We start from the raw sequence: 14,454 nt of genomic DNA, 5'->3' as shown, positions 1-14,454 counted from the left end.
AAACCCTGGGATATTTTGATATTGTGTCCTGAAAGAGGAAAATACATAGGATCATAATTAGGTATAGTTTGCCACATATTTATTCATGAATTAAATATAAATTTCCTATCCTAAGAAAATACCAGAACATTCCCATCAGGTTGGTTTAGGATCCCACCTCATATTTCCAACTAAGAGTTGGATTTATTAATATCTCTTATGCATGCAGAATCTTTCTGTAATCAGGTCACATAAGTATGTTAGTAGAGATAAAAAAATTGCAAATTTGGTTGCTGTTTCCAAACACATCTTGAGATAAATTTACATATGCGTGTGTATCATTATAAAATAAGCATTTAGTCCATTTGTATTTGCTCTAAATTTCCAGATCAAGTGAATAATCTCACCTGCCTATAAGAGACGGGAGGTGAAAATAAATAAACTTTAAAACCCAATTCCAATTTCTTTCACACTGTGTTCAATTAAATGCCCAATTAATTTAAATGGATAGACTGTAAATAAAGCAGTGCACATGATTATCATCTAATTAACACTGGCCAGCATTATAATGTGCTCATTAGTGAGATGTGTGGTATCCTAAGGCTCATAATGAGTAATCAGGGTACACGTGATTGGCATGGAGCTGTCTGGATGCAACTACTCAACCCAATAAAGCAGCACGAAGACCGAATGTGCAGGAGAAAAAAGAAGAAGAATGCACGGCTGGTGAATTGGCAGTTCCCTCCTTTGTATGATTCAGGTACAGCTCCTACTCTCGGATACTAAAGGATAAATTTGAGAACAACAGAATGGCTGGCGATAGAAAGGGAAATGTTCATCCAAGGTGACCCAGAACAAGTGCCTAAAATTATTATGAACGATTACAGGAAAGAAAGAAACTACTCTGAATTTATTTGTCCAGAGTACGTATTCCTAATACACCAAGTACAGAATCAAACGAAGAGATGAGCGATGTTTTAATAAAAGTTCTTGGAAGATGAAAATCCAATTAATCATTTAAATCTACCCCGTGATAACATTCACAAAGCATTTAATAATTTTAAAAAGTCTTTTGCCCTCATAGTTTTTGTATGTTATTGTGAAACCAGTTAGCAGGCTGCAGGTAAGGGATGCCGCCCTAAGTTGTATTTACCGTTAAATATGCGAGAAGTTGTTCTGGTGGGTATCGTAGGCTGGCTGGCTTGACCCCCAATTCTACATCACTTTCCTTTGGTGGCCTCTGTTACAGAGGCTGGAAAGTAAAGTCTTTACCTTTCCAGACTCCCTTGAGGCTAGGGGAGGCCAGATGATACTGTGATGATTAGTGAAATACAGGCTCGAGTCTCTTTGGAGGCTGTTCCTTCTGGAATAAAGCCTGGGTTGAAGAAAGCTGCTTCCTTCCTCACTTCTTCCCTCCTGGAGGCAGAGCAGGCATGCTGTGGTCCTCTGGTCAGAAGCCACACACCATGGCTCATCTCACATATGAAATTGTTGTTAGTCTGGGAATGATCTAGATTCTACTGGCACAATATAGACAGAGTTGAAAAGAAAGTGATGCAAAAAGAGAATGGACTTGAACCACAGTGGGTTGGAAGAGGTGGGGAATAATGTTACCATCGAATCTGTAGCTGGTTAGAGTCTCAACCTAATTCTTCCAAGCCCACAGGCCTATGTTGAACTCATCCTTGCACCTCTAGCACATAAAGTATTTGTCAGGTAGGCACCCAGGGAGATTCAAGAGGAAATATAAGCATGGACAGGAGGGGTCCTGTTTGAGCTGCAGAAGATCTTAGAAGCAATTTGGAATGAGATCTCTAATTTTCATTTAGCACGGGCAGTTCTCAAAAATCTTGGCACCATATAATTTGGTGTTAGAATTTGTGTCATGTTCAAGAAGCACATTTCGATAGCCATAAAGAGTTAAGAAGTAAATTTTGTCTTTACATCTTTGGGAGATCCAGAACTAGTCCACAACAAACCTACTAAAATGCTCTTTCAAGCTTCTAGTCACTTTCCCCACGTGGCACAGTTGGTTAAGCACCTCCAATCTCTCTGCCACAAAGCAAACTTCCCTTCTCCTTCCCTTCCCTTCCCTCCTTCTCACTTAGCCTGTTAGTATGTATACCCCCTTATTATCTCTACCTGCAAGGAAAAGTTCCTCATTAGGTTGTTGAGGAAGGGGAAATGGAGCTGGTTATTTAATTATAGGGTCTCTTTTGTAAGATAGGTGAGCAGGAAGTCTGAATATTCTCATGTTAATTTTGTCCAGTAACATCGGTTAAATTATTCCATGCATCTCTTTCCATAGGTATAAAAATCGGATTCTAATTGGAATAGAATGTTTTAAAGATTGAAATGGGTTACATAAATCTAAAATTTTTTATTAAAGTAGCAAATTAAAAATGGAGTGATTTTTAGAATTTACAGCCTTTTTCATTGCATATAAGTAAAATTTAATATGCTCTGGCTCTTCTTCTGATTTGATTGAATGAGACCCTCAGGGTTGCAGAATGTCAGAGCTGGAATGCACATGAACCTTCCATTCTAAGCCCATTTTAAGTCCCTTACTGGAGAAATTACTCAACTGAGGCCTCCAACATTAACTGGCCTCCCACCATCACAGTGGTTAGATGCAGAAACCCATTAGACTAGCCTAGAATGCAGGTCCAATGACTCCAGTCCAGGGAACTTGTTGCCAAACTCCTCAAAGTCTTTCATACATCTATCTGTCTTAGAATTTTCTGGCACCTCTCCTGCTGTGTTCTCAGCCCCTTTGGGATCCACGTAGGGATGTGTGACACTGCCTCTTGATTGGCCAACATGAGCAGGGTATCAACATTTCGAAGCTAAGAGAATGAGATGCACAATAAAATCTCACAAAGTCAGACAGGAATACTTACTTTCCCTTTTTTTAAGTCCGTGCAATCTTCATATAGAAGAATAGCAACACCTCTACTATTTCTCTCATTCAAAAAATTGTAAAAAGGCAGAGTTTGGAGCGATCCTGTAGAAAAAGGAATCTCAAGGACCAGATGCTTTTAACGTGGAATTATTGAGCTTGAGGGCAAGGCTGGTGTCTAGGAAAGGCAGTGATATGTAAATGCAACGGCCACCTTTAGAAAACCCCCCGTTAATGGCAGAATGTGTGAGCAAGGATGACAATCTGGCCACTGCTATTCATAAGACACACAGTGAATCCAGGGAGAAGTCAGTTCCTTGGACAGAAGTGAGAGTGTGATTGGCCCAAGTGATGTGCATGGGCAGGTGACAGCTAGCGGAGGAAAGCAGCTCTTCATCTTAATGAGTTCTGGCTTTATTTTCCAGGCACACGTAAGGCTTGTTGCTCCCGCAGAGTATGCAGATTGTCCCAGGGAAATGGTCTCTGGTCTCCCCTGAGCCAGCCCTGGAACCGGGCTGAGGTCCTGCCTGAGCGAACGCTCCTCTTGCTGGGCCCTGATCTGTGTCCCGAACCCCACCCGGCAGAACCACAGCTGCCGCCCTTTGCTCATTACCTTTCCCTGTCCCAGCAGCTCCTTCTGAACGTAGTGCTTTTTGGGGGAAATAATCACGGTTTCTGAGCTGAGGACAGATTCCTTTTCAGTGTCACATGGCAAAATGTTAGAGGAAAAAAAATTATAAGAAATTTAAAAATTCAAAACAGAAAATAATTAAGCGGCTTTACGCTAACCTTGATAACCTCAGTCTTTGAATTTTCTCCCTCCCTGAGAGCAATCCCTTCTGTGCTGCCAAAAGAAATGAGATGTGATTCCTCCTAAGTCATTACTGTGATCTCCATCAAAGACTAGCAAAGACAGTAATTAGTACTCTACCCCAAACCAGCCTCAAATTTGATGGAGACCACACTTGTCCTTTACACAGCTTAAGGGAAGCATTTCTAATTCCTAGAATTTCCCCATAAGTCGCTGTCATTTGGCAGAAGTTTCTGGAATTGTTGCTTCTTGTAGACCTCTCCTGCTGCTAACAATTCTTTTCAAGAAAAAAAGAAGTCTTTTTTTTTTTTTTAATTAACAAGCGGCACCACATTACTTTCAGTGTGAAATCACCATCAGAAAACATTAAAGGTAAGGGAGGAGGAAAAATCTAAAACTCCACCTTGGTTTCTTGGCAGCACTGAGGTCCACATATTCATCCAGAAAGCTGTTTGCAATTTCCAGAATGGCCAGGACAGCCATTCAACGAGGGCAAAATCCACAGGTGCAACTGGCGCTAGGGATCCTATTTTGACCAGTTTCCAAATACACACGGAAGTTCCTGTGTGCAGCATACAGGTGCGGTAGACCCAGACAAGCAGGAAAACTTGGTCAGAAGGTCATCCAAACTTCCAGAATGTGGTCATGAATAGTGGGTAAGACTCTATCCAACTCTGTGGCCCTTCGAGGGTTCTAGGACACAGTGTAGGGAGAGGGAACCTAGAGTCCCGGATCTGAGGCAACAGAGAGCTAAGAGTCCAGGGAGACCAGGGTGGCTCGGGCTTGCAGGACAGAGAGAGAAGATGCTGTGCACAGAGAGCATCTTAGATCTGCAGGGGGTCTCCCCGGGGGGAAATGCAGCGGAGTCTACTGCTCACTTTCTAAAGGCACACTCTGGTCCTCCCAGCCCCAGAAATGTTTAGTGTCAGTTACCACACAAGTTGATTTTTTTTAATATGTAAATTTCACAATGGGATTTTCCTGTCACCATACATGTCTTAGACCTTGTTAACAGTAACTAGTATTATTTTCATCTGGCAAATAACATCCACGGGTTAATTAAAGATCTTTGGGCTGGGGTGAACGTACCTTGTCCACGTTATATGAGCAAATCACTGATGCTTCACTTTCTTCATGTAAAATAAAGCAGTTAATACCCTTCATGTTGTCTCACACAGGATGGTGGACAGGTGACAATATAAAAAATACTTTTTTTTTTTTCAGGGAAAAGCACTATGCAATTTGATCCGTCAGTAGCCACTAGACACACATGACTATTTAGATTTATATTAATTAAAAGTAAATAAAATTTTAAAATGCAGCTCCTCAATTACATTAGCTGCATTTCAAGATCCCAAGAGCCACATGTGGTTAGTGGCTACCATATTAGACAGCACAGATATAGAACATTTCCATCATAGTATAAAGTTCATTGAAGAGTGTTAGAATATACAGTTTTATAATACTTAAGAGATGAGGCACATTTAAAACCAAGTCTTTGACTTTCTCTTATGGCAAGGTTTTTTTGTATATGTATGTACCAATTGGATCTTGAATTTATTTACAGATTGTAAATAAATATAAAGCATTTAGAAATAAAACTTTCAAGGGCATCTTATAATGTATTTTTTAAAATCTCCCTTCTGTTATACTGAAATAGGTCTAGAGAAGGCACCAATTTAACATTCCAAGGCAGAGGTCCAATCAATAGTTTGTCAGCAGAAAGGGATTCAACACTCGTCTTGAGAGCTAGTTTCGGCAATAATAAATTACTTCGCTTTTCTTTACAAATGTATGTTTGATTGGACAGTTTCTCAAGTTGCTTGTCTTGATTTTTTCATTGTGAAAGCTCATGATATTGACATTTTTCTCCTGAATATGGAGATGTAGACATTTTGAATATATGGATATATTAACAATGAGTCAAATGAGCTCAATTCCACTTACGTTTGGCAAATAAATTGGAAGCAGAAGAGTCTTTTCCATCATTATTAAAGGGAGGCATTTTCTCCAAGGCTGTGGGAAGCTGTTCCTCTTGCTGCCTAAGCAGTTTCCATTGCAAAAGCAATTTGCCTCCATATGGATCCCTCCAGGAGACTTCAACTAGAGTAAAATGGGAAATCTCATCACATGGGGGACTTTTGGGCTTTATGGCAGATAGGGGTGGAATTGTTGGGGATTAATTATGGATAATGAACACACATCTCATCTTATTCCCCTTCCGAAGATCACATGTCACCCAACAGATAGCCCTCAGTATGGGTGGGTGAAGAGAGCTTCTCTCTGGGAACCGAGGAGGGATGTATGGTGGAGTCAGCCCTGGAGCAGAATCCCCTGGCTGTTAATGCCCCAGTTTTCTCACGCTTGGTGACAGCAGTCTGAGACTGTGTTGAGATGGAGGATTCCTCCAAACTAACATTACTAATCTCAAATAAAGCTTTGACAAAGGGATCCCAGACAGGAACGAGCTCTCTGACAAGTGCAGAAGAGTATGAGATGAGACAAATGCATCGTAAAGTGTTAAAGGATTGAAGTGAACTTCTGAGGAAAACGCTGGGGCAGGGGGACTTGAACCAATGACCAAAGGTCACCACGTTAAGAACATTCTTTTCTCCTTTCCCCCAAATGTCCCATCAACACGAGACAAATTTCATTCTTATCTTTCATCATCCCTCAGCTTCTTGCTTAGGAATCACCTGACCACTGAAACCAAGTTATATTACCTTTAAAGACAAAGCTGTTATGTGCGTTTTGTAAAAACAACAGCATATACTCTATAAATACATTTAGAAAAGAAACAATAATTACTTTGATTTTTAGAGGTTTTGTTATCTTCAACTAATATTTTGCCAAATAGTACATGCTTCAACTGTTATGTTTTCATAAATATTTATGGATGATTTAATACATCATCATCTAAAATAATTCATGTCTTGATCTTCTTGAGAAGAGTTACGTAAAACATTGTGGTGGACCACAGGTAACTAGGATGTGTAGCAAAATCTGACTCAAAATGCACTTGATTGAAATGACATAATTATCAACTTAAAGTCCAGAATTATCAGATCCAATGAGGGAAAAGAAGAAAAAAAAAAAAAACTCTTGTTGAGAAATTCTTAGTATAATATCAATATTCTTTCAATAATAATTTCATAAAGTAAAGCTATAGATCTTCATCACAGCTAAGTATATACAGAGATTAACTCAATTAATGGTTTTCTTGGGTTGGAGCATGACCTTGAGGAAAGCACCTGATTTCCTAGGCTTTGAAAGACTGGTAAATAATGTTCTAAGCAGGACATCTTCAGCAGCATTTATTGAAATATTAGAAAGCACTACTGTAAAACAGAGACCAGGAGTTAAGCAGAGGTTCAAGTCCAGACAGTAACCTGACCTGTTTCCCCTGTATATGTAGCCATATCTAGAGCCATTGCCGGCCCCATCAACACCCTGCACGGTGCAAGTCCAACAGGATGTGGGATTTTAATAACATTTCTGGAAAAACAGCTGATTTACATGGCAATCATCACAGAAGCATTCACTCTTAACAGATTTTTACTTCTTAAAAATGAAGAAACAAAACAGTGTAATGAAAATACCCGTGAGAAAACTTGGGTTCTAATTCCTGTTCTGACAGTGGTGTGACAACAGCGAGTGCTTTCACAGCTGAATGAAACTCCCTCTCCTTATCTGAAAACTGAGAGGATTGGGTTTGACTGGGGCTCCCACTAAAATGCCCACAGGAGCCATAAGCGGCCTGACCTTCCTATGATGAAGGTAACTGATACTGAGGCTCCCGTTGGGACTGTGAGAAAATGGAGAACGCTGCTCCTTCCTGGGGACAATCAGTCAGCAATGTTAGATTGTTTCCAGGTAGGAATGCAGGCCCTGAGGTGCCATATTGTCAGATTTGTCAAGAAAATACAGAAATTCAGATTTTTATGTCAAATATTCTGGTTTTCAAATGTTGGTAACTAATTTAAAATGGGGGCGGTGGGGAGACCACGGTGAAGGCAAAACTAAGCGTAGGTTAGGATGGGGCCTGTGGCCGCCGTTTTGTAACCGCTGCTTGGAAGCCTCCTGTCTGCCCCTGCTCTGTGGTTCTGCTGGAGGATGGAGGAGGAGCTGGGACCACGGAGCACTAAGCCCCTGCACATCTCTAATTAATCTTCTTTTCTCTTGGTTTCATTAACACATGAATACAGTAGGGAATCAGAGCAACCACAGTCAGTGGGATGGATGCACTTTTACAGAAAGACAGGACGTAAAATAAATGCTCTGCATGAGTGGGGATCTTGATGAAATGGTAGAGCTGCAGTGTGATCAACGAGGCCACGGTACAGAGCAGCCGGAAGCTCAGCTTGTAGCCATTTTCCCCTCGGCAGCTCCTAAGGAACATCTCTGAGTTGATTGCAAAGCCCAAGCCAAAGAGCACCCCAAGATTCCTCACGAGTCCGGCAAAAGGCGTGGTGTCAATGTGGATCCAGTCAGGGTTGGCACACCATTTCTTGGCTATGGGCAGAGACCACAGCAGGTCAATGTCAAACAGTCTGAGAAGCAGGTAAAAGCCGAGCGCAAACAGAAAGAGGAAGAGGTTGGTCTTCAGATATGTGCTCAGGCTGGCTGTTTGGATGCCTGGAGTGTGTTCAAAGGCTTCCGCCACAAGCATGCCTGGGGATTAGATAAAGACACTGCAGATGACCATGTGCCCTTGAGCCCCTCAGGAATCATTCCTCTCTGTATTAAAGAATTTACCATCGTGTTCATGATAAAAGGCTTTAGACATCTAGGTCCTATTCATTTTCCAAAGCCCTTTCCCTAGGCAGTAGCTAAAATACTTGCCCCATGCTTTTTCCACCATCCATGCACAAGTGAATCATTCAGAAGTCCGTGGCACTGGGTGGCAAACACTCTATAGGCAGAGCCCTGATCTAGGTGCTCGCAATTAATATTCCAATTGCCACAGCCAATTAACTAGAGAGCCTTTGAAAGGTGTGTGGGGCTAAATGGCGGAAACTCAAGCACGGTGAATGCCGCTTCAGGAATACAAAGCAGCTGCTCCACGAAGTCCACAGTCATGTAATAATCACTTCAGGTGTATCGAAGCGAGTGGCGTGGCATGCAGCCTGGAGGGCCATTATGAAGTGCCCCAAACCAAGACACCAGCCCTCTGTCTGGGCTGATACCTTGGGTGTTGGATGTGGCGCTAACCACCCTTCAGAGAAGCCCCACTCACTGACAGGTTATGTATTTATGCCATCGAATGAGACCACGCCATCGTGGACATGGAGGATTTGAGAGCTGTGTTGAACCGCTTATGCTCCCAGGGCAGCATTTGGTATCAGTGGCTTGACAGAGTTACCTGAGACTGGGGTACTGACTACCAGGGAGAATCCGACGACATAAAACAAATGACACTAAAGCTTTCCAAAGACACAACTCAAGGTAAGTGATCATATTTACCACCAAATACTCCAAGAATAACTTGATGAGGAAAATGTGTTGCTATGAATACTCTGGAGATGCAGACACTGATTTGAATCAACCAAAAAAGACTCCAAAGAAATGACCAGGTCAGTCTACGATGGAAGAATAGATATAAACGTAAAAAGCAAAGAAATCGTATCACTCTTAAAATTAAGGGGGTGACACCAGATGATCTTCCTCAGAGGAATCCATCTAACTGTGACATAACTATGATTCGAGAGTTGTTTTTTTTTTTTCACAATGTTTTCATGTGCTCCATAGGATCTGAAAAGCTTCAACAGAGGTTTTTCCATTTAGCAATGCATTAAGCTTAACCAGTGCAATATCCTGAGATTTTAATAAGTGCTATAAAAGGGAGCCAATTTGACATCCTGATAATTATTTTAATGGAATATAGGCAATTCAAATTTGGGGGAATTACTCATATCCAGAATGATCTAGAATGGATCATATACCCTTTTACTCTCTGTTGTATGTGCTGCTTGTTTTCTGTGCCAACATGTTTTTGTCTGAAGAAAACTCACTGGAGAGGCGGCTACCACTCTGATGAAAGTCACACAAGCCTTTCATCAAGGACAAATTTTCACTGGGTTTAATTTTACAGATGCTCAAGACTCCTGATTCTTTGTTTTTTGACAAATGGAAAATAAGAGACAAGGGAATTGACTTAGACATTATATACTTTAGATTGGAAGCAGGAATTTGCAAAAAGCTTACAAAAATACTAAAGTCCAAGCTCATCATTTTCATAAAGAATTAGCAATATTCAGTTATAGGAATCCTTGGGGTTCTGCTGCTGAATGTTTGTTCCTGATAATCGGACCAAACTGTTACTGAAATACTAAGAAATAGAAAGAATGAGACTTTCCAAGAGGAAGTAAACAGAAGTTATCCATATGGAAGAAGAATAAACAGGGATTTGGTAATATTAAGATAAGGAATAGGCACTCAATAAATATGGATGGACAAAGGAAATGTTGCAGTTATAAAAATCTAAAGGGAATTATAGAATTTATTTTTTAAAAGAAACAAATGTTTCTCAAGGTCTGGAAATTTGAGGAAGAAATTAACTACAGAGAAAAGGTGAGGATTATTTAGATTCTCTTTCAAAAATGTGTCCATGGATAGAAAATGTTAATTTCTTTAAATTATAACTTTTGACTTGTTGTTTGGGGTTGGATAATGAACACATTAAGGTGCACAAGTTGCGGTCTCATTAGAATAAACTTTGAAAATACCCAAATTTCTTTGGTGGCTGGTTTCTTATATTGCCCAATACTACTCTAAAAAGTGCAATATGTGATGGATCTTGGAATTTTTTTTTTTATTTTAGAAGAACTTTAAATAATGGTATACGTTATAGTATTTTTTAAGCAATTAACTGACAAATCTTATCTCAGTAGCCTAATAATGTATGATTAAAATGGTGCTCAGAATTGTTTTAATGATAGGTAAGTATTTCAGGAGAAAAGAGAAAGAAACATCCCAATTCTTATAAGAATTATGAATAATCTTATATTAAAGTTCCAGGTCATTCTAAACACTATGATTCTACTAACATTAAGTCTACTAACAATCAAATTTAAGTTTGCCTTTAGAATGTTTTTAATTAAAAAGGTTGCTAGTCTTTAAAGCTAGAATATATGTTATTGATGTCAAAAACATTGGCTATTCAAAGAAGGAAACATAATTTTTCTAAACTGATACATTCAAGGGGAGTGATAATTCCCAAACTTCTCGTTAATCTTAAAGCAAGGGAATATGAATGCAAAAATACTTCCTTATATAATTTTAGATGACTTATTTATGAGCTACCAAAGTGATTATTGTATTATGGAAACCTAAAGGCACTTCCAGCGAGTCATTTATCAATTAAACATTTCCAACCTTATAATGTGGCAATAGCTCTGAGCTAATGAAGATGTTATCTTAAAGCAAAATATTAACTTTCTATTCATTTTGCTATTTTGGCTATGATCGACTAGAATAAGCACATTTCAACAACTAAAAATACACCAAAGTAAATTTTTAAGGGGCTTTCTGTATTCACATTCCAGTGCTACAGAAGCTGGAGCAAAGCTGACCTGTGCAGGTAAGTTGTCAACGACTTATCCATCCGACTGACAGTGCGGCTCAGGGCGGCTGTTACCATGACGTACCAGACACACGAGGAGCCCATTGCATGGCCAGATGGACTTCCTGCAACAACAAAGTGCCGATCCATTTGAAAGGTGGTTAATAGAGTATCGGTATCAGAAATAGACAGTAGAATCTTAGCCATGAAAGTTACACATAACTCGGAAAAAAACCACAGGCTACATGTAATGTTTAGAAATAGGTAGAAATAAAAGAAATCGAGTCAAATGGAGCCTCGAAACACTATTTCAAGAAAAATTTTTTCAGATATTTTCAAGTTCATCAAATGCCAGAAATCAAAATGTTCGAGGCTAATTAAGAACCTAGGCTGTTGCACCAAAATCTGTCACAGCCCTCCATGTCTTTCATGCCTAATTGTTTTTAATTGATGAGAAAATTAAAGTACTTGCATTGGATCGTCAGTTAATTTTCCTTGGGCTGAAAAGTCAAATATCTGAAGGATATCATTACTATGTTCGGCTTTAGCAGTTGACTTACAAAAGGCTGCCATGTACCAGCGGCTAGCTCTGGGCCTACCTTGTGGCTGGTCACTGCAACAGGTGTCTTTGTCATTAAATGGATGAGGGAAGCTGTAAAGGGCATCAATCCTGACAGAAGCCGGGCAGCCTTCCTACTTCCAGAATGTCTTTCCCATGCAGCTTGATTTTTTAAAAATTCATTTACTTTGATGTTCACCATGAGTTTTTACCAACTGGAGATTTATTCAGATTAAACACCAGTCTGTTTTTTAAAAACACTACATTAAACAAAGACAATCTATTTCTTATAGCTATAGTTCTTTCAAAGCTATATCTTATACAGGATTTTTCAGAGCCTCTTATATGCTTACATGAGTTGTAAATCTTCAGGGAGTGAATGTGGAATACAATCTCTCTCTTTTTTTTTTTTTTCTTCAGAAAATGTCTTATGAGGTAGAACATTGCTGGGAAATGCTGGGATAAACCAAAGTAACATTTCAATTGTCTCAAAGGTTATCCATCCATCCATCCATCCATCCATCCATCCATTCCACATTGGTTTCACAAAGATAAAATACACATCATCCCTGTCATGATGGGACAGGTTATTGGGGGAGCCATATATATGTAAAGAATTAATTATAGTACAGTGTGATAAATAATATGACAAATGGATGTATACTTTTATGGGAGCAAGAAAGAAATATATTCGGAGAACTCATTAGGAACTTACACATTCACTATACTCAGTGTTAGTTTCAGGATGTCAAATAGCAAGAATTTTTTGCTATGTGACAAACTGTGGTAAGGTACAGTATCACACATTACATAACATGTAATTTTCCTTTATATATATATATATATATATATATAAACCTTTTCATAATCTTAAACTCAACTTTCATAACAAAGATTTTACATTCATATAGAATCTTACTTATAAAAGGAAGTGGCCCAAGAAGTCTACTTATATGCTATATACACAAGACCAAAAAAGAAGTTTGAAAGAAAAAATTCTAAAATTAGAAATAATCTCTACTGGCAATAGTAAAACCAGGAGTCCTTACCTCATTCATGAGATTCTCAGAAGATCCATAATAACTTTGCAAGTTGCTCAGCAACAGATAAATCAACATTTCTAGGATTTTAATACAGTTCTTTGGGAATTTCTTCTAGCTAATTGTTTTTTGTTTGTTTTAGAACCAAACCATTACATTCTTCCAAGAAATAAATGAAAAATATAAAATCATTTGGAAAGTAATCTCCCAATTTACCTTTTTACAAATAACAAAATGATTATTCATAAAACTTCTTTCCTTTTCATTAGCAATTTTTATGCTTATGAACTTTTAGTATCCTCACCCATGACATTTTCTTTAATACCCTATATAATATCATATAGTAATTAGGTAATAACCATACATAATGACTCTCTGTTGGAATATCTTTAGTAACTTGAAGCTGCTATAATTGCTTACCTGGACCTGTTTCACATGTAGTGGGGAACTGTTCAAGGCATGGACTTGAGTGATTTGGGTAAATCTGAGTTTCTTGGACCCACCAGTAAGGCCGATGACCAAACAATATCCTGTATTTAAAGAAATATAAATATGCACACATATTTAAACACACAACTATTGCTTAACTGAAGACTAGCTATCTCTCCTATAAAAATGACTCAAGCAGAGGGTTGACAGGGAAAGCTCATGATTAAGAGAGTTTGGGTTCTGGTCTGTCTCTTATTATAGGGGATGTCACAGTCATTTGGAGTTTTTGGCATCCTAGTTTCCAAGAAAAACAGGGACTTTTTTCCTTGGAGGGAAACTTCTGTGGGTGCTTTGGATTCTTAGACTGGGAATATCCAAGTGGTCCCTGGAATTATCAATCCGTTCATTATGGTGCTGTTCATTTAACTATGTTCTTCTTTAATCACAGCATATGTGTTACAGGGTTTGGAATTTACTTATAAGTCAAATAAAGTATACATTTCTATGCTTTCTGTAAATTCTATTTATGAATAGGTGTTTCAAGTTAACTGACATGTTTGAAAGATTTTCCAAGTAAAACTATACACATCTGAAATGTGATCATTAAGCCAAAGCTACAAATTTAAGAATAAACTTTACAAAAAAAAAAAACAAACAGAAGGCTTACCATTTAAAAATAAGATTGAACCAATCCCCAATGACTGCTACCCATATCATCTTGGTTCCAACTGTCTGATTAAGTTGAAACCAAAGTGGAAAATAAATAGAAAAGATATTCCGGGGATCGCCAACACTGGACATAAAATTTAGAAAATTGTAGTAAGCTCGATAGTCGTTCTGCAAATGCTGAATAGCGAGCACTCCATTCCTATGAAGGAAATCCATCTCGAAAGAGAGGCAATTCTAAACATAGAGCAATTGGAGCTGAAATGCTCTGGGTCCCACTGTTTTTATATGCTGCCCTCATGGCGGGTGCGGCCATTACCGCAACATGTGATGCTGACCATCTGTGAGAGGGCACGTCAGCCATCCTCTGCCGAGAAGCTCATCTGTTGATGATTTTAATTGGTGCCAAAGAGGTGAAGTACATGCTGATCTGTGGCAAGTCAAGGGAAAATTTGGGTAGAGACACAATGAATTTCTTATGCAACCTCCCTTTTGTGTGCACAGTTGGAT

The 14,454-nt window shown here is 38.9% G+C and overlaps 1 protein-coding gene across 1 annotated transcript; it reads right to left on the bottom strand.

The window, feature by feature from the left end:
* Positions 1-7,848: 7,848 nt before the first annotated feature.
* G6PC2 (glucose-6-phosphatase catalytic subunit 2) lies at positions 7,849-14,163 on the bottom strand. The gene is made up of 5 exons (XM_036072030.2): positions 13,946-14,163; positions 13,270-13,379; positions 11,261-11,375; positions 9,153-9,268; positions 7,849-8,360 (listed from the first exon to the last, which is right to left on the bottom strand). The coding sequence occupies exons 1-5, from the start codon at positions 14,161-14,163 to the stop codon at positions 7,849-7,851; spliced, it is 1,071 nt and encodes a 356-aa protein (XP_035927923.1).
* Positions 14,164-14,454: the final 291 nt, after the last annotated feature.

Source organism: Halichoerus grypus, chromosome 4, assembly GCF_964656455.1.
Source record: "Halichoerus grypus chromosome 4, mHalGry1.hap1.1, whole genome shotgun sequence".
Lineage (NCBI taxonomy): Eukaryota > Metazoa > Chordata > Mammalia > Carnivora > Phocidae > Halichoerus > Halichoerus grypus.
This window is presented reverse-complemented; position numbering and strand designations above follow the sequence as displayed.